The sequence below is a fragment of the Protomyctophum bolini genome (genome assembly GCF_963924005.1).
Source record: "Protomyctophum bolini genome assembly, chromosome: 19".
Lineage (NCBI taxonomy): Eukaryota > Metazoa > Chordata > Actinopteri > Myctophiformes > Myctophidae > Protomyctophum > Protomyctophum bolini.
In genome coordinates, this window is record NC_137880.1 from 33,085,591 (window position 1) to 33,110,946 (window position 25,356).

Genomic DNA, 25,356 nt, shown 5'->3' on the forward strand with positions numbered 1-25,356 from the left:
TTTGTGAGGCGCGTGACGGCCCGCAGAACCGACAGCCCGCCTCAAATACATTTACCACAATCAAGGGTGAAATCCCACCGCCGTCCATGATTCGGCATTAGTCCCAGCCAGTACCACACCTTTATCTCATAATTACCCTTAAGAAAACAGACTGGGCTTGTATCAGTTTGGGTAGGAATTATGGTAAAAGCAGAGAGAGAGAGAGAGAGCAAGAAAGCCCAGGCTATGCTCACCCACTGACTACCATTCCGTTTAAAGCTCAAGTTGATTTTGTAATCACATTCGATGCCGAGGCCCCAATTTACACTGGCAGCCAAATCTAGCCTGAATCAGATTGTTTAAAAAAAAGTCTAAATGCAGACAGGTCACATGGAATCCGATTTTTACAAATGTGATTTGAGTCACATTCAGAGGTGGTTCCAAATCTGATTTGAGGATATCCGTCTCAGTCTGAATGCAACAAGCGGATCTAAATCAGATTCCATGTGTGACTTGTTTGCGACTTGTTTCTGTTTAGACTCATACTTAAACAAAACGGATTCCAATCTGGATGTGACAGATCCGATCTGGTCACTTGCAAATTGCAATGGTTCAGGCCAAAAGAATAGATTTGACTGGATGTGACTGCAGTCTAAATGGGGCCTTAGTGAATGTAATGGATGACGTCTCATCAGACATAAAGCAGCACTTTAAAGGCCAACTTCAACTGTGAGGACATCATGATCATGTCAAAATGATGCGTCTGGGACTCGATACACTCGATACACTCGACACAACTGATTTATGCATTTACACACTGAACCCAATGCTAAGTGTTATGTCAGATGTTCCATTTTGTTTAGCATTCTATTTAAAGATAATCTCAGTAGCCCTTTAAAAGATAATTTAATTTGTATATTAAATTGGGTAAAACTATTCTAAACAGTCAACAAATTACAGCCAAAAATAAATGTATGTTTCTTTTTCTTACTTTAATTTAACTTTTTAGCAAAGGAGAAAAGAAATACTCAATGTCTGTTCAGTAAAACCTCCCTAACTGTATTCAAATCACAGCCCAAGTAATGGTTACAAATCACTTGATAAAAAAAGAAAAGAAATAAAAGATTAACATGATTGATAAACATTTCCCTAACAATTACTCTGACAGCAGTTAAAACACAGAACAATTAAAACGCCAAGAATACATATTTTTCTAATTTAGTTTTTTATGTTTTAAAGAGGCATCCTCTTTGAACGCTCATCTACCATGAAGCTGAAACGATATGGTCACTGTCGTTGGGCGGAAACCTCTTATCTCCATGTTTTAAAGGTTTCATGACATTCATTTTCACTTTTTAATTTTATTTTATCGGTTTTTCATTTTAGGTTTTATGACCTCAATCACACCCCCACAACCTGAACTTTGAACATTCAGTGGATTTTCTGTGGTTTTCTCTGTGTGTTTTGTGCCTTTTGAGCTGCATGAAAACAGGCAAACATCTGCATTATTACGCCCTACACTGAGTATATGGGATTTGTGGACTCTTACCTCACAGTCCACAGGCAAATCAGAGCACAACCCCAGACCACAGAAAATCTACTGAATGTTAAAAGTTCAGGTTTTTGGGTGCAATTGACCTTTTTTCCGTAAATGAATAACATCCCTACTTGATCATACGATAGCATCAACTGTAGCAGATCCACAAGCGACACACTTCAAGCTTGTAGATCTGCTACATTTTGCAGTTTTTTTTTTACTTGAATCCTGAAAGGTAGCCGGTTTGGTCATATTAATGAGGTTTCCACCTAAGACAAGACGGTATATCCACAAGGCACACATGAGAAAGGGCAGGGGGAGGATGAGAAAGGGCAGAGGGGGAGGATGCGGATGAGCCCGACTTGCGCGTCGTCGTATGGCGCATAAATCAGGCATGAAATGTGACATCAGAAAGAGTACAGTGTGTTCATGTGAAATACGGTACGACGAGCTGTGAGGACCTGCTACTGTATAGCGGAGTGCCGCCAAAGGATTGAAAGACCATGGTGATAAAAGAGCTCCTTGAAGCAGCGCTCCACCTGAATCAGTTTGGATCATACAGTTCTTTGGCACCAGACATTTCTCTTCAATTTGAGACAGAGTGTGGTGGTGCGTGCCGTGCGCTGCCGTGCATCAATAGCACTTTGTCACTTCAAAATTGTTTAAAATCAGCCAATATAAGTTGTGACAACGTGATCCATTGCTTTCAGTGAGGAAAGTAGAGTTGGACTGTTAGTTTGGAGGGAGATTCATTTGTTTAATGCGTATAGCAAAAGGCGTTGGGGTGTTAAGTTTGCTTTGATGTTTTTGTAGATTACATCTGGGTCTTTGATATCAACCCCATATCTAATAACAATCCCTTTAGTATCAAAGTTATTTATGAATAAAACCTACTAGTTTCAGACGGCTAGCCAACAACCAAAGCAACAATGTATCTGAAAACATACTTTATTTTAAATTGTTGCAACACGGGGCACAAAGAAAACCAAAAAAAGAAAAAAAACGAAACGACGCAGGGCCCCAAGTGAACCTCGCTTCAATACAAAACAGAACAGTATTTTATGTTAAAAGTCAATTAAAATGAGAGCACAGGAGATTCTCATGGTGGATGAAATGATTCGGGACACACAGCGCGTCTCGGAGCGTTCGTTGTCCAACCAACAGAAAGAAAGGAACACTTATTTGATTATAAGAGCACAGTTCGGTGCAGCTTTCCAACCACTCAGAAGAAAGAAAAGAAAATAAAAGAAAAAGGAAAGGAAATGAAAGGAAAGGAAAGGAAAAAAACCATTGTGTGAACCTTCAGGAATAAATAGAAACATTTAAAATGCCATAAAATCGTAACATTTGGGATTGTGGGGTGTTCAAGAAACTTTGAGCAGCACCCTTCCAGGAGAAAAGACTGCTATAAGTACACAACACACATCATACACACAAGGTCACACACACGCACACACCCACACGGTCACACACACACAAGGTCTCACACACACGGTCACACACACACACACACACACACACACACACACACACACACACACACACACACACACACACTTGAGCACGCTGTGGCTACAGACTATAGTTTGACTGATTTCAACACATTATTTTGATCAACTGACAGTGCAAATATTTAGACGGCTGCAAAGAACTGTATCAAGAGTGAGCAACACGAAAGACAAGAGAACATTTAAATTAGAAATGACAATGCTAGGTTTTCAAGCTGAAGATGGGATGAGGCTCCAGAAAAGTCTATTTTTGGGCATTCAGCGCTCTTGAAATTAGGAATCATTCTACAATTAGCGGTCATTTCACCGCGATTGTAACTTTGTCTTCTTAGTGTTTACCCTTCAGTGAAATACAATTTCTTAAAATGTTTAAAAACAAAAACTCCATAATAAAACACTATATTGGGCACCTGTACCATGGTAAATTATATATAAAGGACAATTTTTAAGTTTATAATCTAAGCCAGCGGCAGGAATCTGTGACATGGAATTACGGCTGATGGATACTTAGTTTGCACGCCAGTGTTGCGTCACGTGCCGAAAAGAGCCGATCCACAAGCTCACAACACGCTGTGAGATCGCTTGTTCGGGTGTGCAACACCCACGCACAACTACGTACAGCTCAGCCGTTTAGGATCCCCGAAACAAAAAGATTGGGGGACGAAACCTAAAAAGTCCAACAATCATTCTTAAAGAAAATAAAAGAAAGAAAGGCAACGACCTTCGACTGGTGGCACTACTGCTTTGTCCCCGACTGGTCGACCCAGTCAAAAGCGACTACAGTGCATTGATCATGGATGAGTTTGATTAATCTTTTGTTATGAGGTTATGCCGGATGCCCTCTGACACACAGGGAAAGCACGGGGGACAATCAAGTCAGGGTCACACTGGTCCACTACGAATGCATGGATGTGAAACGCTAAGAGTTCCAAAAGGAGGTTAGATCAGACACTAAGGTGGAGGGTGCTGATGTGGGGGGCGGGGCGGGGTGGGCGAGGAAGCCTGCAGTGGGTGTAGGGTAGGGAAGCAAAAGAAAGACCACAATCTGTTCCCAGGCGTTTATCCTAACCCTCCCACCTCAAATCATACATACCACACACACACGCACACACACACACGCACGCCCCTCAGAGGTCTCTCATCCTGCAAGGCTAGTTAGGCGTTACGAACAACCCCCCCCCCCCCCCCCCCCCCGCCCAAAAAACACCCAGGATTCTTCCAGTACCTCACAGTTCTTTTGGGTTTCTCAAAGAGTTCATTATGGTTGCATTGTCTCCGTCGGGAGCAGGTCTCCTGAAACCGGAGCCCTTCGCGAGGACAGTGACGTGTCTCCGTTTAAAAGTGGACAGAAGGTTCTTCCAGCAGAGTTCCTGCTCCTGTCTCCTTTTTGTGGATTTTTTTTGTGTTTTTGTGTTTTCCATCCCCACACGGCCACTACTTGCGTTTCACCATTCGGCATCCCCAATGGCCTTGGAGAAGACATAGTCCCTCCCGTTCAGATTCATGATGCCGTCCTTCAGGTGGAATTTCCATTTGTTCTTACTTCTGTGGATCTGGGAAGAAGGAACGAGGGAGGAAATGAACACGGCGTGGGAGTACGAGCGCAGACACGGACACAGTTTCACTTTTACAGCCTCTTAAATCTCACGCTCACGCATGCAGGTGTTGCGTGCGGAGGATCATGCACATAAACGCCACGGGACTAGAATGTTTCACCCGGCGTTTCCGTTTTTATGGCCAGTAACGTCCCAAAGACATCCCAAGGTTTCCAACTCAGTGACATTAGGTTAGAGAATTGATGAGATTCAGAGATACATGCACGTCGTCGTTGCTGTTGAGCAGAAACCTCTTATCTCCATATTTTAACTTTGTGTTTTTTCGTAAATGAATGCCCTACTAAACATGATCATACTACAGTATGACACACAAACATCACATGTAGCAGATCTACAAGCTCCAAACGTGGCGCGAAGCAACACGTCCCAAGCTTGTATTGTATTTGTAGATCTGCTACTTTAGCAGTTTTTTCATTTGAATCCTGAAGTAAAAGTTTTCCTCCCGACGCGAGAGGCGATATATTAATATTAATAATGTCCGGAAGGCGGAGATTATGTTTATGTATGTGTGTGCGTGCGTGTATGCGTGCGCGGCTAATCTCGGAAACCGCTGGACCAATCAGCATCAACCTTTTCATGCACACTGCCAGTAGGCCATGGAAGACACTCCAGTTTGTTTTTAAATAACCTTTACATGTCTGCCTAGAACTGTCACACAATCAAACGTTTTCCCTGAATTTATTGGATCATGAGACAATTCTCATTACAGGCTACGCCCATTTCCCAACTACATGATACAACAGATGATGTAACCTGACACTCAGTCTGAATTTTCATTTCGTTTCACTTCATTATTCAGACTGAAAGCCCTCCCCACGGCAGCAGTTTATGGGATGGGCGTTTTGTTAGCTAATCAAACATAGCCGATCCGTGAGCTTGTAGATCTGATACTACTTTCGCTATTTGTTGAGTTTCAAGTGACGTTGTAGTACGAACCCGCGGCACACTGTGACTGGATTACCAGTCGGGTGCCCAGACGGTTACGCCACCGCCTGGGCTGCCGTAGACCATATTTGGAGTTCCTAGAATGAGCAAGCGTTCCCTCGCCCCGCTCAACCTACAAATACAAATGCAGAGACTAGCGAGACGCTGCATCTGTAAACCATGATGTAAACAAACAGACTTGTGATAGGAAGTACAATGGAAGTGGTTCTTCTGCATGCGTGTCTGGTCTATCTGGCAGTGCGTCAGCGCCACCTAACCACCTGGCATGCACACTACAGCATGTTAAATCACTGTGTGTGTGTGTGTGTGTGTGTGTGTGTGTGTGTGTGTGTGTGGTACCTTGTCATATTGGCACACCACTACATTCTCTGTATCAAACAGTTCTTGGTCCTCCTCGTCACTCACGTCGTCCCCACTGTTCAGAGGCTCCTAGAGGAAGAAACACCAGGATGAGAACAGGTCAACACCACCGCCGGTGACACGTGACTCATGGTCACTTGGCTGAAGCTGAGACAAGCTTACGAATGCAATCTCTCTGTGCAATGCAGTCTCATTCTTCAGGTCGATAGTAATAGTCCATAAAGGACCAATAAAGGTCCCTGCACACTGGACACGTTTTTGGATTTTTAGCTGTGTTTTTCCGTCGGTTTTCCGAAAAACGCGTCCAGTGTGCAACCACCTTCAGGGTTCGTTTTTACACTCTTGAGTGAGGCCGCTTTATCAACCAAATGGACTTGAGTTGATTATCAAGAAGGCGAGCCGGGGCGCCTGATGGAGGGGAAAGGAACTGGTTGGAATAACGTGTTCCAACCAGGGAAACTCCCCCCTGTCAGGTGTAAAGGAGCAACTTGGACACTCAGGCATGAAGGAAGCATGAGCTCAAGTCCGTTGCTCTCCCCTTGTCCCCCATACTGTATATGGGGACTAGGTTGGCGGAGGGTGTGTAGAGCCCAGGATCACATTAGATGATTGACACAGGGGTGAAAAATGGGTTACAAAATCGTGGGATAAAAAAAAAAAAGAAAAAAAAAGAAGGCGATGTCCAGTCCAGAGGCATTTTGGTCATTGTGTTCACTCAGTTTAGACTTTTTGCAACAGTAGTCATCTATCTATAAATGCACCAAGTCTCTGTCTTTCTGTCTGTACGTACGTGTGTAATCCAAGTAACTAAAAAAACGTTCGCCCCACAGACTTCAAATTCGACACACGCGTTCCACACCACCGCAGGTTGCTGTGCCCAGTGTAGAGTCGGTCGGACACACGGCTGCCAGAACCGACCCAAAAAGGCCTCTGCCCGGGCCCCTGCCCAGAACCGACCCAAAAAGGCCTCTGCCCGGGCCCCTGCCCAGAACCGACCCAAAAAGGCCTCTGCCCGGGCCCCTGCCCAGCGTTCCTCTGCCCGGGCCCCTGCCCAGCGCTCATATATGGAGCTGGCCTACTTCGGACCTCACAAACACTCCATATTTTAGCATGCCTGACACAGAACTCCACAAGCTGGCCTGTTCCGACATCCCAACACTCCATATTTGGGCATGGCTGACTACAGAACTCCATATATAGGAATAAAGGGACACAGAGAGACACATACTGTACATAAACCTGACTTCATTCTGACCTCGAGCATAAAAGCAACAGACATAATATCTGGGCGGGGCATGCATTTCCAACCTGCATCGTTCCAAGTAGGCCAAGTGCCCAACGTGCACCGCCATAGAGCCCCCACGGGCACCTCTCTGGTTTGAGTAAAGAATGACGCTCATAGGCTGTGGCTTCATTAGGCTGTGGCTTCATTAGGCTGTGGCTTCATTAGGCTGTGGCTTCATTAGGCTGTGGCTTCATTAGGCTGTGGCTGACTCAATTGGTTGTAAATGTTAGGCTGTACTGTTTTGCATAGCATTTTCACGTTACATCGCCTTTGTGATAATCGACTCGAATACATTTGGTTGATAAAGCGGCCTGACACTCCATATCTTCTCACCAACTGGCATACAGTTGTGATTTGAAACGAAGGAAAACGGAAAGTGATATTGGCTGGAGGAGGATTTAGTAGTAGTAGTACTAGTAGTTGGAGAGTTTAACTCAAGAGTGTAAAATACGTCCCCTGTCCCCGGTGGGAATCAAACCCAGGACCTGGATTCCGCTCTTGGGGGCCAATCCCGACACATTAACGTACCTCCTCCACCTGTCCGTCCTCGCCGCCGTCCTTGTCCTTCTCCTCCTCTTCGTCTTCATCGTACTCCTCCTCCTCGTCCTCGTCTTCTTCCGAGGAGGTGTCGCCCGCTCCGTCCACCTGCAGCATCATGGGAGGCTGCTGCTGCTGCTGCTGTTGGGGCTGCTGGGCCTGTAGCGCAGCTGCACCCTGGGCCTGTTGGGCCTGTTGGGCCTGTTGGGCCTGTTGGAGCTGCTGGGCCTGTTGGAGCTGCTGCAGCTGAGCCACGGTCTGCCCGGGCTGAGCCATGGCTGCTGCCTGCATCACCTGTTGAGAACAACGCAGCAGATTAAATCAGTGCTTCTCAAAACGTTTGTTCATTTCTAGGACATCCCATAACTCTGAGAGTTACAGACCTGTAAGAGTCCACTTGGAACTCCATCATGGACCCCACCTTGAGAAGCTATGCAATAGAGTTAAGGCTCATACATACTTTACATAGTCTGGATTTACGGTGGATGGGTGACCACCGAACTACAACATGACATCACGAGCCGCGGTGACGAGCAAACCACCGCCACCGCTCCAGCCCTTCTCTCTGTTTTTACTCACCACCGCTCAACGTTATTTCTCACCACCGGAGGGGTGGTCACCTCACCACCGAAAATCCAGACTATGAATAGGCCTTTAGTGTTGAAGTGTCCTTGACTCGCAAGATGTGGCTGAACTCCTAATTGCTCCTGATGTGCAAGTTGGTTTCCTCTGCCATCGGGGTGTGTGTGTGTGTGTGTGTGTGTGTGTGTGTGTGTGTGTGTGTGTGTGTGTGTGTGTGAAAATGGGTGAATGTAATATCTGACAATCTACAGTATGTAAAGCGCTATGGATAAAAGTTCTATATAAATGTGTGTCACTCACTAGATTAGTTTCAATATCACCATTATGAATCCATTTCTCATGTACAATTATGACTTATAAACCAAAACAGCATTTTCATTTCATATAATGGGATCCTGTGGACAGAATAATTTAAAATGGGGTCCATGTCCTAATAAAAGTCCATTTGGGTGTCCGTGGCATAGTGATAGTTTGAAAACGCCTGGCCTAAATTACACAGATAATATAATGTGGATGTTGTCGTTATAATAATATCCCGGAGATGCTAGTGGAAATAATAAAACCCCCTTGATTCAATTGGAAATGATTGGAAATTGAAACGCCATGTACTACAGTGCAGGACGTCTCAAAGCCCCCTTTCTGATTGCAATTAGAGCGAGCCACCATTGCCTTTCCTCCGTTTGGCATGGCAGAGAGGCTCAGGTCAGCCAGAGGAATGAAAAGGGTCTGGCTTTAACCCATTCTGACCGGGCACCCGTTTTGGTGTTGGCATCATGTTATGCTTTAGCTATTGAAAAATAGCAGATCTACAAGCTCATAGCGCGCCACCGAGTGGCGCGCTACGAGCTTGTAGGTCTGCTATTTTTGAAAAATCGAAGAACGACTGACATTTTCAGAATCTGATCTCAGGTCAGAATGGGTTCATCAGACCAGTGTGTGTCCAGTAGAAAACCTCGTATGAATCTGATCTCAGGTCAGAATGGGTTAAGGAGGAAGTGGAAACCGACCTGCTGCGCGTTGCCCTGGACTTTGGTTCCCGGGGCGAGGACAAGCTGTTGAGGCTGAATGATGACTCCCGTCTGCTGGGGAAGGCCTCCCTGCATCGGAGCCAGGACCTGCAGCCGTACACAAGTTAGGAAGACATTGTTAAGACTAATTCACGCTTTGATGGATAGGCATTGCGCAAAACAAAAGGTTTTAACCCATTTGGACCTGAGGACGATTCTACAAATGCTGACAGTTTTCTGAAAACCCTAGGTTTCTATGTCGGTGGTTCTCAAACATTTTCATGTCAAGGACCCCCAAAAATATATGTATTTGGCAGCCGACCCTCCATCTGAAAATATGTTGTTCCAGAAGCAAAGATTTGAGTTGAAAACGTTCGCTCTGAAAGAATTCCAAATTTGTGCCACATTTTCACAAATTTTCAAAAATAGCAGAACTACAAGCTCGTAGCGTGGCACTCGGTGCCGCACTATGACATGAGCTTGTACAGATCTGCTATTTTTCGATAGCTAAAGTATAACATAATGCTTAAAACACCAAAAGGGGTTCCCGCCCAAAATGGGCTGAGACAAATTCATGCTTTGATGGATAAGCATTGCGCGACATGTCGCTCAACAAAAGGTTTTAAAACATATTTTCAGCTGCTAAGAAAACCCCTGAATGGTGTTGACAGGACATAGTCCTGGAGGATGTAGCTGTTCAGAATCTCCACCTTTGGAGACTGAAATGTGCACCCATTCCCAGTCAATGATCAAAGTCCTTTCTTCCCCAGTCTACAGTACCCTGCTGTTTCCCCTCAATGTTTTCATATCAACCGCCTCAATAAAAATGAAATAGCATGTGTTGTGGAATGGGATATAGATGTAATTAACCTTTTCTCAGCAGCTCACACACACTGGCAGCGATCCCATATAATAACCCATTTAGGCCTGACCTCGAAATTAAAAAAAGAAAATCTTCTAAATCTTCCAGTTTTCTGAAATATATATTTTCTCGATTTTTCTAAAATAGCAGAACCCACAAGCTCGTAGCACACCACCTAGTAGCGCACTATGAGCTTGTAAATCTGCTATTTTTCAATAGCTAAATTATAACATAATGTTTAAAACACCAAAAAGGGTTCCCGCCCAAAATGGGATAAACCGATTCGGGCATTTCAGGTCACTATCGATCAAACTGAAGGCTTTACTGCTTCGGAGAAGCTTGTGAATCATTAATTATTAGTCATCCTTAAGGGGAGAAACAATTACAAATCTCTGGTGACATTTGAAGGCTGGCTCCCCGAGAGCCAATATTTTCCAGACCCACCAGATTTGATCCTTCGTTTGTCTCCATTTCAAGATAAAAAAACCCCCAATTATTTCAGTCTAGTCTTCCAATGCTGGAAGAAGAGGAACATAATGTATTTAATGTAATGTATGTCTTTCTAACGTTGTACAGCAAGTGAAGTTCAAGCTGAAATGTCAAGTTATGCTTTGCGGGCTGATAAAACACAAGCCACCCATGGCATGCAGCTCAACAGATTTGCTCCACCAAGGTGAAGTAGGGCCAAACATCCAGAGGCTCCACATTCACACGTCCACTAGAGTGCCAATAGCTCCACCTGGAGGACACGCAGTGGCAGTGGAAAGCTTTTTAAACCCTTCACTATATAATAGATACTTTATATCCCAAAGAGTGGGTCGGGGGCCCATTTGTGGGTCACGGACTCGAGTAAATATCCCATTTTATTTTCCTACGTTTTTTTTTTTTAAATTTCTTTCAAAAGATTTTTTATTTTTACATAAAAATCCATTTTATAACAGTCCATACAATCATTAAGTAGTGAAAATAGTCGATCTACAAGCTCTCAATGTGGCGAGAAACGACACATCGTGAGAATGCAAAGCATTTTTTTGCACAAAATAATTATAAAATAATAATGCCATCGGTCTGCACACAATACTGACAAAACCAAAATACTATTTTGCTCTATGCTTTAGTTTACACTAGTATTTGTCTGTGCAAAATGCAAATATATTTAAATTAAAATATAGAGATATAGTGAAGGTGTCTGAATACAGCATATTTTCTCCTCCCTCAGACGGTGTTAGGTTCCAATACCAACAGGAGGATTGTCAAATCCAACCAGGAGGCTTAAACCTTTGCCATTATAATTTATATTAAAAAGAAAGTATTACAATAAAATGCCGATTTGGTGCTCAGCTCCAGGCATATTGAGCACAAATCTTTATATCCTATATAAATGTATACATGTATTATTTAACATATCTGTAATTGCAGTTTACAGGAATTTTCGCTAGTACAGAGGAAACATTAACCAATTTTGGGCGGGAACCCCTTTTGGTGTTTTAAACATAAAAAATTGAGAGCAGGTGCAGGTAAATGAAAAATACCACTGAGTGGTGCGCTACAAGCTTGTAGGTCTGCTGTTTTTGAAAAATCATGAACATGTGGTGCAAAGCTTTGAATATATACTCTTTCAGAGCGAACGTTTTTAACTCAAATCTTTGCTTCTGGGAGGTGGTCCCTGAAACACATTTTCAGATGGGGGGTCAGCGGCCAATTTCATATAGTTTTAGGGGTCCTTGACTTGAAATATTGAGAACCACTGATATAGAAACATGAGGGTTTTCAGAAAGAAATGACATTTAAAAAAAGACATTTTTTAATTTCGACGTCAGGTCTAAATGGGTTAAGTGTAGCTGTATGAGGTTGACATGGTTAAAGTGTGAGAGTGACTGCTGTAGGCCTACCTGCGTGATGGGGCGTACCTGCTGTATGACAGGGGCCTGCACACCGCCCGGCTGCATCTGTTGCTGCAGCAGGATCTGCTGCTGGGGCTGCTGGATGATGTACTGAGCCCCGTTGGGAGCACGCACCACCTGCAGGATCTGACCTGCACGGGAGGAGGGACAGAGCAGGCTTAGAATATATCATCCATGGGAGGAGAGGGACAGAGCAGGCTTAGAATATACCATCCATGGGAGGAGAGGGACAGAGCAGGCTTAGAATATACCATCCATGGGAGGAGAGGGACAGAGCAGGCTTAGAATATACCATCCATGGGAGGAGAGGGACAGAGCAGGCTTAGAATATACCATCCATGGGAGGAGAGGGACAGAGCAGGCTTAGAATATACCATCCATGGGAGGAGAGGGACAGAGCAGGCTTAGAATATACCATCCATGGGAGGAGAGGGACAGAGCAGGCTTAGAATATACCATCCATGGGAGGAGAGGGACAGAGCAGGCTTAGAATATAATCGTCCGTGTCGGGCAGAAAAACGCTCATCTCCATATTTTAAATGTATTGTGTTTTTCTCATAGATTAAGCCATTGATTTTGCCACCGAGATCATCTTTTGACGCCTTTACCCATAATTACTGCATTGGCTTCCTGTTGTTTTTAGGATTGATTTTACTTGTTTACAAAGCTCTCAATGGTCTTGCACCTTCCTACCTACAGTACATGACTGCCTGCCTAGATACTGCCTCGACAGGCAGCCTCTGTAGACACTTTTTAAGCACAGCTCAAGACCTACTTCTACACTCTTTAAATTATTTGTCATATTTAGCATTACAGCTATTAAATTGTTTTAATATGCCTTGCTTTTCTTTTCTTTTTTTCTCCATTGCTCTGCAAAGCACTTTGACCTGCATTTCATGTCATGAAAGGTGCTATACACGTTTTATTTTTATTATTACTACTACTAAAGGTGATATTGTGAGGTTAAAGATATTTGTAAATATCTATATTCTGATTCTGAGTAATTGCAAGTGTTTGTTCAGTAACAGGGTTCTACCCATCTCTCCAGTTCTTTGTAAACAGAAAATAAATGTCAGAGACACCATTTTCATCCAGTCAGGAGAGAACCCACTTATCAGCTTAAATTTATCATATTCCAGTTTTAGTTGTTTTTTTTAGCATGCGTTTCATCACTTAAATCACTTGAAATGTCACTTACAGGTATTTATCTTGTATCAGTCCTCTGCTAATTGGATGAACCCTTCAGCATGATCAATGGTCTAGCTGTGTGCGTGTGTGTGCGTGTGTGTGTGTCTGTGCGTGCGCTACCTTGACTGGTGATAAGCTGCTGGTATGGAGTGACTCCTGTGGGCAGGGCCAAAGTTGCTGCAGTTGCTGCAGCACTCTAGAGGAGAGGAGAAAAGAACACACACACACACACACACACACACACCGTCAGGAAAGTTACTAGACTAGAGAGAGACCCACACACTCAGGCAAAAGGCCTTGGACAACATACAGCATCCGAGTAGAAATGAGCAGAGATGTCTAGGTTGTTGGAGTAGAATGTCTTTAGATGGATGATTTAAGACAGCCAAAGGTGGAAGGGCTGTGTTGAAATGTTTTAACGGACTGCCGTTTTGGCAGTTGGAAATATTGTGGAGAGATGTGGGATTATGGATGGTCTGCTTTTCTTTGTTTAATTGTTTACTTTATTTGGAAAAAAAGCTTTGTACAATAATCTTTCAGATCCGTTGTACAAACAAATCTTTCGTGCAATTCCCAAGGTTCTTGTTTCCCTCATTTCCCTCTATCCTCCCCACATAAAACATATTTATGTAATATTTTGCCTTCCGATTGAATGTGTTAAACAGCAGATATTTTTATTCAATGAGATCGTCTGTAATTAGGTTTGTCTTTGTCAATTTAATTTTCCCTGCTTAGATTAGAAACGAAGGCTTTAGAAAACCACCTGCTCACGGAATTTAAACACAACATGAAACCCGTTTGTAGCACTGTGAAAAAGAAATGCAGGCACAGCTCAAAAAAATAAATCAAGAAAAGGGAACGTGGAACTAGAAAGGAACAGATGTGACTTCTGACACAAACAGATTGCACGTGAAAACGGAGGACGACAAAAAAAATGAAAATCTATCTAAGATGATGGGCGTGACACCAAGGAAAGGTATAATATATGTTTTTTTTTAACCGTTTTTTGTACCATTGCTGTCATGGCCATATACTTATTTTAGAACTACATGATAATGGCAAAAGATATGATTACATTCTGATCACATCATCGCAACAAAACAGTATGTTACGAAAGGTAACCCCGGTTCTTTGACTATTCGGTTTAGTCTCTAAAATCAACCGAACCGAATACCGAATATGCATCTTTTGCGACTACTGGGCGGAATAGTTTTGGTGGCCTAATATTCGGACGGTGCATCCCTAATCTCAAATAATTGCAATTAGGAGATTATGTACTGTAATAATTGTGATAGGCCTTGGTGCAAGAGAGAGAGCCATGGATGGAGGAGAGGACAGGGCGTGTGTTTAGGAAGGGGATGAGTGCTCCCTGATTAAGCTGTCCAGTAAGCCTCAGTCCTGACTGAAAGCCTTGTTTGACGACTTCCTGAAGAATTAGATGACTTCATCCTTTTCTTATCCCGCTTCCATCTGTGAGCTCAACTGGGCCACGCCACGCACTCAAGTGTACAACAGGGATGTCTCTCTCAGGGCCAGTCTGTATGGTGCATTAGCATGGCTGTACAACAGGGATGTCTCAGGGCCAGTCTGTATGGTGCATTAGCCTGGCTGTACAGCAGGGATGTCTCTGGGCCAGTCTGTATGGTGCATTAGCCTGGCTGTACAGCAGGGATGTCTCTGGGCCAGTCTGTATGGTGCATTAGCATGGCTGTACAGCAGGGATGTCTCTGGGCCAGTCTGTATGGTGCATTAGCATGGCTGTACAGCAGGGATGTCTCAGGGCCAGTCTGTATGGTGCATTAGCCTGGCTGTACAGCAGGGATGTCTCAGGGCCAGTCTGTATGGTGCATTAGCATGGCTGTACAGCAGGGATGTCTCTGGGCCAGTCTGTATGGTGCATTAGCATGGCTGTACAGCAGGGATGTCTCAGGGCCAGTCTGTATGGTGCATTAGCATGGCTGTACAGCAGGGATGTCTCAGGGCCAGTCTGTATGGTGCATTAGCATGGCTGTACAGCAGGGATGTCTCTGGGCCAGTCTGTATGGTGCATTAGCCTGGCTGTATAGCAGGGATGTCTCTGGGCCAGTCTGTATGGTGCATTAGCATGGCTGTACAGCAGGGATGTCTCTGGGCCAGTCTGTATGGTGCATTAGCATGGCTGTACAGCAGGGATGTCTCAGGGCCAGTCTGTATGGTGCATTAGCATGGCTGTACAGCAGGGATGTCTCAGGGCCAGTCTGTATGGTGCATTAGCATGGCTGTACAGCAGGGATGTCTCTGGGCCAGTCTGTACAGTATGTGCATTAGCCTCGCGTACTGATACTAATATCACTGCGTGGATATTAGTCTCGTCCTCGACTCCCTCTCAGTGGTCAGTTTTCTTCGCAATGACGGTCATTGCGGGGTCATTGAATGACCCCGCCCCATATTTGAATACTGGGCCCTGGTTGGTTATAGCCTGGTTCCAGACTAATCTGGAGGGGAGGGGCCAGACTTAATCCCACAATCGGGAGGGGCCAGACTTAATCTGCCTGGGACAATATGCATTGCAAAGGCTGGCTATGCGAGGCTATAATGTGCATGTTATAGTTACAATGGGGAGCCGCAAGCAACACTGATCCCCGAACCAGAATCGAACGGAGGATGTTGTACAAATATGGAGCTTTTTGATACATTTACATACATAGAGACGTCACCTGTCGGACCACACACACACACACACACACACACACACACAGGACGAGCGCTTGCATAAACTTTCACTCACCATCCCCGTTGCACTCATATGCTGTAGAATCTTTGGATCCTGAACAATGACTTGCTGCTGGGGAGCTGTGCAGAGATAACAAACAATTCAGACCATGTTAAACATTTTTACAATTTATTTTCTGTTTCTAAATCATGGCAGAGAAGGGGAAATAAATGAATTACTGATGTGATGCCAGACCCACGTTGTTTATTATAACAATTCCTATCCTTAAAATAAAAGTGAAGATAGTTTAACTCGTAGAATCCTCTGCCCCTTTAACATGCCTCTGTGGCGATCAAGTGGACACAGCGGTGTCTACAGTATATGGAGCCCAGAGTAATATAGTACGAGAGTGGCAACACTAGCGTTGACTCCCATTGTAACAATGGAATGCGTAAGTGCTCATTCTATCTCAATGGGATAGTTCCAATGTTTGGAACGATAGCCCATAGACACCCGCTTTGCGGCGAGATCAAAGCGTGTCGCCACTACTCTGATGGAGCCATACCGAGTGTTTATTATTTTACTCTCAGTATTTTAGTATATATATATATTGGTTTACAGAGTGTACAGCACTGGTTCAACGCTGTCATTTTAAACATGCTCTATACGTGCTCTTGCCCTGCTCTCCACTGCACCTGCTCTCAACACGGATTAGACTGCCAGATTAACAGCATTTATAACGTGAGTTCCAACGCTCGGGGCCAACCTTGCTGCTGTTGCTGCATCAGAACTTGCTGGGCCTGCGCTGGCTGTGCCATCTGCTGGATCTGCTGGACCTGGTGGGTCTGGTGTGTCTGCTGCTGATGCAGTTGCTGTTGTTGCTGCTGATGTTGCTGCTGCTGCTGCTGTTGCTGCAGCTGCAGCTGTTGCTGCTGCTGCTGCAGCTGAGCGGCCTGCAGGGCTGCCTGCTCTTCCGTATGGAAGCCCTCCACTGCCTTGGACTGCATTAGTTTGTTCTCCCATAGCTGGAGCGACAGTAGGAAACAAGACAAAACTAAAAACCAATAAACCATATTATGAGCATGAGCAATACAGGCGTAAACATTTTAGATCCTCCATACTTACTCAAAAGGACCGGAGTTGGCCCTATACTAGGTGCTCATTTCGTCAGGTGAAACCTGACCTATGTCTTACTCAAATTTTAGTATTTTGTGTGTACAGCACTGTTTCAACTCTGTTGTTTTAAATATGCTTTATAAATAAAGTGGATTGGAGCTGAACAATGGAACCATTGGTCACTGTGGTGCTAATCGATCACATACTTTGCAACAGGCATACAACAATGCACAAGAAGCTAACTAACAAGAAGCACTAGGGGGCGCACGCTCTTTAGCGGCTGCAGCTCCCAGGCTCTGGAAGAGCTTGCCCCTTCACATTCGTTCTGCCCCATCCATTAATGTTTTTAAGTCTCACTTCAAGACTCATCTTTTCTCACTGGCTTTTAATCCCTCCTGAGTCCATTTTATGCTTTCATGCTTATATTTTTGTCATTTTTTATTGTGTTTTCTCATTTATATTCTGTGTTCTCTTGCCTGTTCTCTGTTTTGCCCACTTTGGTCAACCTTGGTTGTTTTAAAACGTGTTCTATAAATAAAGTTAGATTTGATTTGATTTGAACATGGAGGACGATGCAGTAGACAGTTATAGGACAGAGATAGGGTTCAAGTTGTTAAATCACAGATAAGTCAAGTTACTTCTACATCAATGCATATTGTCATGCTATTTGTCTGTTCACAATTTAAACACTAAAATGTGGGTGCATCCCTTAGATAGGGGGTTTAGAACGTCATTTCGTATAAATGTGGGTGAATCCCTTAGATAGGGGGTTTAGAACGTCATTTCGTATAAATGTGGGTGAATCCCTTAGATAGGGGGTTTAGAACGTCATTTCGTATAAATGTGGGTGAATCCCTTAGATAGGGGGTTTAGAACGTAATTTCGTATAAATGTGGGTGAATCCCTTAGATAGGGGGTTTAGAACGTCATTTCGTATAAATGTGGGTGCATCCCTTAGATAGGGGGTTTAGAAAGTCATTTCGTATTTCAATACGTCACAGACACAGGAAGCGTACCTAGCAGCATCACTAAGTTATGCCACTTTATTCCACCAATGAAATAACAAGCCGCTCTGCTCAAGCTATTTTTAACATGCAATTGCATGGGTGTGAAAACCCAGCAAAGTATAGCCATGGGGACTATGAAAACCCTTAAATTGGCTTTTGCCAACTATAAAGAGAGTGGCCCGCAGGTAATCTAGCATCACTTTGTGAAGCTTACAGGGGGTTTCTTTCCCCCGGGCCAATTTGTATGGGAAATTAAATTAAAAGCGTAATTCTGCCCATTTCGCTAACTGTCAAATTACTCAAATCAAATGTTCAGGTTACATTAACCTTGCTCGTGAAGCCGCTATTGAATTCTACAGTTATTATTGTTATAATTACAAACCAGCGTCTGCGGTCTCTCGTACAAGTGCTGTTCAAGGTCTTGTCTTTCTCGTCTGTGACACATTTTATAACAAATGCCTTTTGCAAAATGCCACTTAATTAATTTAGTTGTACACGGGATGGGTATGAAATCAACCCAAGACGAAGTTTAGAGATTATTTTAATGCAAAGGGTGGAAGTGAACGTTTCCTGGTCGAGTACTATGCAGCCACAGAAAATACGCGTAAGCACTAAGCAGTCACTTCAAACTTTTTAACAACATTTTAATACATAGCCTCTAGCCTGGCTGCAAACAAAGAGAAACATGAAAAGTAACCTGTTATTTTCCCTGGAAGTACATATTAAGCAACAGAAACAGGTTAGGTGGGTGGTTACCGTTTTCAACTCTTGCAAAACCTGCTCGTCCACACCCTCATCCAGGAACAGCTCACGAACCTCATTGATGACATCCTCAATCACAGACTTATACAGTTTAGGCTGAGAGAGGACAGAAGACAGTTTAGGCTGTTGAGAGGACAGAAGACATTGATCTGGGGGTTTAATTTGAACACAGCGGTTATCTGGACACAACACTCACTGGATACGAAACACAAACAGAAGATAATAATTGTGCTTAAGCTTTGGTTCATCCAAATATTCAAGTCTCATTGCTGAAATAATTGCCAATAGGTATTTCTTTAATATGTTCCATATATATTTTATTTATTTATTTATTATTATATATATTCACCAGGTTATTGTTATGCATATGCACGCAACTATATGTGCAAAAGCCAACTTTCTACAATCTTAAAATGTTGATATTTATTGCCAAATCAGCATGTTGCAGTGTATGAACTATATTATAGCATAAAGTCCGGAAAACACAAGGTCAGCATTTACGCCGTAACAACTACCGATATTACTCTACTATTACACTTCACAACAATCAACTAAGACCCATGCAGTACAGTCTGGTGGTCACTGGTGGTCAGGTAATAATGGACAATGCATTGCTCGCAGTAGCACTGCGCCATATGCTAAAGTGGCTAACATTCACCTCGGTCAGGAGTCTCAGGACTGTATGTATGTAAACAACTCAAAACAGGCACTATACGTTTTGAAATCAAATGGAATTTACTCGTTTACGTGGCACGTATCGAAATATATAGCACACACCCACAGAGAAAACAACACGTACAGCATGAAATGCAGCCAGGAACCAAAGTCCCAATATATATCTATATATGGGGCCATCGACGTGTAACTACGAGCGACTACACGGGACATTGCACTGTGACTGTCCCCCGACCACAGACCAGTGAATGTCCGCAGAGCGGACCTCGGTCTCTCTCCCTCGACTCCTCCACTATTTAAAGGCCGGTGTGGTGTTTATATGTAGAGCCGGGTGACGTAGAGTCCAGTAGCACCTTCCCATCCCCGGGCCAGTCTATATAGAGAGCCAATATGGCTGTATAAAACCCCGCAGCCGAAAGGAGGAGGACCACAACACAGAGCACACACCACCAGAGACGTGGAAGCCATCTTACGGAGCGCCCAACAGTAGCATTTTTTTCTCGAAGTGGCGAATTAGGTGGATATTTATGGAATAAATGTGTGAACGGGTCTTTTTTTTAGTAGTATGGTTGTCGGTGGGGGATATATTTGCTCATAGTTAAGGACTAAGGAAGGAATTAAAACAGTGTGGAGCTGTGTGTGTGGGACAGCTAGCCGTGCCTTGTTCGTTCGTGGAATGGTGGACATTACGAGACTGCATATTCTCACTCTCGATCTGATCAAATGTATGACTTTAATGAATAACTCCTTCCACAAAGTTCGGATTAATTGCCAGTGGATGATAATACAAGGTGCTTGACGTACGTTTTTTGTTTTACATCTGCTATTTTCTACGTGGCTGTAGTGCAAAGCATTTGCCACGGATTCCCTTATCGTGAATACTGACTGACACAGCTAACGTTACCCTTTTCCTCCCCCAACACAAGAAATCCACTAGACTTACAAGTTATTAGTCCCTTAAAAGACAATAAACCACGAAGCACAATTTCCCCTCCCCTATAACTGACTCATTCATAGAAACTGTCCATAAAAAAGCCCACCCAAAAACCCACCTTTGTCATGTCAAAGTCAAATCTATTTTTATGCAGAAGGCACTTTTATTTATTCTCTGTCTCATTTAGTCCCTCGAATTTCGTCTCAATCACTCTAAATGCTTTCAGATTCAGAGACACCTCTCTAGTTTCGAAATCTGGTTGAAATGACCTATTGGCAATTATTTTATTTAAAACAATGGTGAAGTGTTGGCAAAGATACTTCCCCCTTTCTTTTATTTTTTCCCCACATCTTTTTACTGCCCTCAATACAAAGCAGCAGGTTGACAAGATTCTCTTTTTTTTTAACCCTCCCATTTCATTTCCACTGAGTCCTTTTTAGAGATGGAGCCTTACCACTGGGTTCGAGTTAGCCGAGCTCGCCATTATTACGCGCAGTGTTAAAAAAGACCACACGGAAAAATAGGCGAGAAATAAGCCAGAAAAAAAATAACAGAACAAAAAAAACGACTTAAAAGAACTGGGAGCGGTTGTTAAAAGTAGCCGGCATTACTTTTTGTAAATAAAACACAGTTTTTGGCGGTCTTATTTACAATCCGCGGGCTGCTGCCTTCCTCCCAGCCGTCCTCCTCTCGTCCTGGTCCTCCTTTATATACTGAGCGATGGAGCTGCGAGTGCGCGAGACATAGGGCAGGGTCAACCTCCGTCATCTCGCGAGACTTCGCGCGGAGGTTGACTCCCCCCACAGCGACCCCCCCCCCCCCCCCCCCCACTCTACTGTCGGGCAGATACCTTGTATGTTTGTTTGATTGATTGAAGAATGTATTAACAGATTGGAGAATTACAGTACATTTAAAGCACAACTCAATACAAAACTGTTAACTGTGGACGACACCATAAAGCATTACACTTGTTTACAATATAGGGTCCACCGCATGTTCAATTCATCATAACATTTATTTAAGAGACGTACAAATAAACACTTCAAGTTGTATTAAATGTTTTTGTTTTCGTAAATTAATAAGATATGATTGATTGATTGATTGATTGAAAATGTTATTAAACAGTTTGTACTTTGTAGAGTGGAATAGTAAGAGAGAAGCGGGTGCCTATGGGCTATAGTTCCAAACATATTTGGAACTATCCCATTGAGATAGAATGAGCACTTGTCTTCCGCCTTCCATTGTTACAATGGGAGTCAACGCTAGTGTCGCTGCTGTCTTACTAGATTGATCTGAGTTCAACGAAAGTCTACAGGTCAATACAAAATCGGCTTAAAACGAGAAAATACTAAATGTTGCGTTCACACGGGCAGACGCAAAGACGCAGTCAATTACTGAAAAGTATAAGGGTTTTGGACTTACGAGGTTTCCCACTCGACGACACGCCATGTCTTGAGTACTGTGTGTGTGCTACTACTTCGCAGCACATCTCCATTCTCCAAGCTCACGACGGGTTGCGGATGAGACGCGCCATGAGCTTGTACATCTGCTATTTTGGGCGCGCGCCACCGTCTTACGACGGAGCGTACGTTTAGGAATGAGTCAGCTGATGGGAAATGTACCGGTATTTATTTTTTTATATGTTTGATGACTGTGACACAAAAGTTGCAAAACGTTGATATGTATTGTAATATATTATAAACTTGTTTATCGTAAACATTTCCATTGCAGCACATGAGAGATACATTTTTAATATAGGCCTATTAAAATGTTTTGATTTCTTCGAGTGGTCTGCAGTGGTTAGGCTACACCATATTGACCCATGAGCTTATTGATCAGCCTTTGAAATTATTCATCCATTAAGTGATCCATGCTCAACCACTGATTCACATTTCGGAAACAAATAGGAACTCCAGGGCACACGTGAATAAATAGCCTATGTCTATGACATTTGATCATTTGTCCTACTTGATGTACGTATTGTTCTTTATATCGTTTTCTCGACAGAGCAGTAGGCTAGCGCTAGGCTACTCCTCGAAGTCATTTTAGACTAGAGATTAGAGAATGTGCCATTTCAGCTTGACTAAAAACATGCATTGCACACACTAGACGTCAACAATCACAAACGATCATAAAGAACTTTCCCACCAAAATATGTAAATCAAATGAGCAAATCAGCCTATTATTATATGCTCTGTCCTAAATAATGAACCTGAATTCATGTAGTAACTAAGTTAGACCACAAGATGGCGACGACGCCACATAATACCGATTTTAACACGTCCATGCACTTATATGGCATTGATTCTCAAACATTTTTATGTCAAGGACCCCCAAATAATATGTATTTACTATTTAGCCACCCATCTGAAAATATTTTGTGCAAGGAACCTTCCCATACAATTTCGTTTATGTGTGTAATAATGATATTTTGAAAATAGCATAAACTCACATTTCAAATTGCCAATGTATACGGTTAAAGTGGTTAAACGTATTATTTGATGAATTGATTTGTCTGGGAACCACTAGGACCTATAGGGGTCCTTGAGCAGATACCCCTAGGACCTATAGGGGTCCTTGAGGAGAGAGTAGACCCCTAGGGCTTATAAGGGTCCTTAAGGAGAGACCCCTAGGGCTTATAAGGGTCCATAAGGAGAGACCCCTAGGGCTTAGGGGTCCCCTTGGTATATATGCACTTTGAGATCCACCATTGATGTACAGCATATAGAAGAAACCATTTATTGATTTCTCATTCCATGACACGCACACTCTCACACACACGCACACGTACACACACACACACACACACACACACACACACACACACACACACACACACACACACACACACACGCTGACTGCATTCACGATTCAGTTAAGGCGAGAGCATGTCACATATATAATTGCCAAAATGTTAAACTTCAAGAATCGTTTTTGTTTGTCCAAAAACAGAACAAAGCCGCTGCTGCTGCTGATGCTGCTCTCGGACGGACAAACCAAGGGAGATTTCTTCCAAAACATAAAGCCTTTCATGGAGTAAATGAGATCTGACAAGGGAGCCCTACCTCCACTTCGGTCTCCATGGAAACTTGCCTCAATAGACATTGCATGGATGGGGATGATATAGTCCATGCACCACGCAGCCCTCTCCGCATCAATCAGCTTAATACCCCCTCTCTCCCCCCCTCTCTCTCTCACACACACACACGCACGCACGCACGCACACACACACACACACACACACACACACACACACACACACACACACACACACACACACACACACACACACACACACACACACACACACACACACACACACACACACACACACACTGCACTTAAATTGTGTGTGACTATCGTGCATGCATGCATTCACAATTTATTTTATTTCGCAGGGTGTAAATTAAAGGCCTACTTTATAGTCATAAGATTGCCTTTTGGAATTCACGTGTAACCCGTTCCTTTATCACGATGACACGATAAATAAGCTATTGAATATGTGACTCCCCCCCCCCCCTACCCCCCCAGCATCCACTCCATGCACACAAAGTGATTTGTAGACCCCTGCGCCTGCGGTGTATAAGTTGAGCGATGCTTCCAAAGGCACCATTCAAGCAGGGAAACCGTGAGACGATAACAGCCATAAAGCGTCTTCCTTTTTCTTTTTTTTTCCCCTCCTTTTTTTTTAATCTAAAGAGACGTTTGAGTCTCACTCTCAAAGCAACTCCGTGGAATGATGCCCCCTAAAGATGCACAGAACACGCACTTTTCTTTTCTTCCTCCCCTTTCTTTGCTGTAGTTGCATAGCAACAGAGGAGCTGCTGCTGCTGCTGGCTCCAGTTGTGACTCCGTCGCACAGCGGTGTCGCGCCTTCAAAATAGCTGACCTACAAGCTCACAACGTGTCACACCCGGGATGCGCGGTGAGCTTACAGTTCACCTATTTTCGACACGGTCGTGCGGCGAAGTATGCATAGGCGCAGTGTGGCGCAAGGGACACTGGTTCATGATTAGTAAGCCCATCTTGACTTGCAGCTTCAATTATGAATGGGCTTCCCACTTACACATGGCTCCAAAATGGCAACACTCACAGACTGATAAGGCATTAAGGAACTCCATGGTAGCCTACACTTAACTCTTTTACTGTGTTTCCCCAAGGACAAGCTTGAGTATGACTCTAATCAGACATATTGCACGGTCCTTAGTGATTGGAGGAAGTAACTGAATAATTAACTAGTGGAATAAGACTGGTTTATGATAAGGCCCTTGTTGATGGAAGTATGGGAGGTTAATGATTGGGGTCAGCATCAAGAGCAAACTGAAGGGTCTCTCAAAGATAGCTCTAGCTGTGTGCAGTAAATGGAGGAAATTATGAATTGTTGGGACTCTTAAGGCCTATTCATAGTCTGGATTTTCGGTGGTGAGGTGAAGGTGACCACCGAACTACAACATGACGCCACGAGCCGCAGTGAAGAGCAAACCACCGCCACCGCTCCAGCCCTTCTCTGTTTTTACTCACCACCGCTCAACGTTATTTCAGCTCCGGTGGTCACCTCACCACTGAAAATCCAGACTATGAATAGGCCTTTATGTTTACCAAAAATATGAAATCCATAGTATTGGTATTCCTGAGCCTACTTATTATATTATCATCATATAAATTACTCTTAATAGTTAAATAGATGTTATACTGTAATAAATATGTAGATATTCATAGATTTTAATACAAGGGTAGATAAAAGATTTCTTTTATATATTTAACAATTTAATTTTCCAGAATGAAATTGCGGAAATAGCAAATTGCGGAAATTGCGGAAATTGAAAATTGCAGAAATTACGGAAATTGCGGAAATTGAAA

The 25,356-nt window shown here is 43.5% G+C and overlaps 1 protein-coding gene across 4 annotated transcripts; it reads right to left on the reverse strand.

Moving 5' to 3' along the window:
• Window positions 1-2,446: 2,446 nt before the first annotated feature.
• Window positions 2,447-21,189, reverse strand: gtf2a1 (general transcription factor IIA, 1). 4 transcript variants are annotated; one of them, XM_080791227.1, is made up of 10 exons: window positions 20,951-21,189; window positions 18,882-18,983; window positions 16,769-17,027; window positions 16,078-16,142; window positions 13,431-13,506; window positions 12,129-12,253; window positions 9,357-9,464; window positions 7,759-8,061; window positions 5,925-6,014; window positions 2,447-4,577 (listed from the first exon to the last, which is right to left on the reverse strand). In XM_080791227.1, exons 1-10 carry the CDS (start codon window positions 20,978-20,980, stop codon window positions 4,470-4,472), a joined length of 1,266 nt encoding a protein of 421 aa, XP_080647353.1. In that variant the 5' UTR covers window positions 20,981-21,189; the 3' UTR covers window positions 2,447-4,469. The 4 variants fall into 4 exon arrangements, with proteins under 4 accessions (XP_080647353.1, XP_080647352.1, XP_080647351.1 ...); XM_080791226.1 differs by having other exon boundaries at window positions 12,111-12,253; XM_080791225.1 differs by having other exon boundaries at window positions 18,882-19,010.
• Window positions 21,190-25,356: the final 4,167 nt, after the last annotated feature.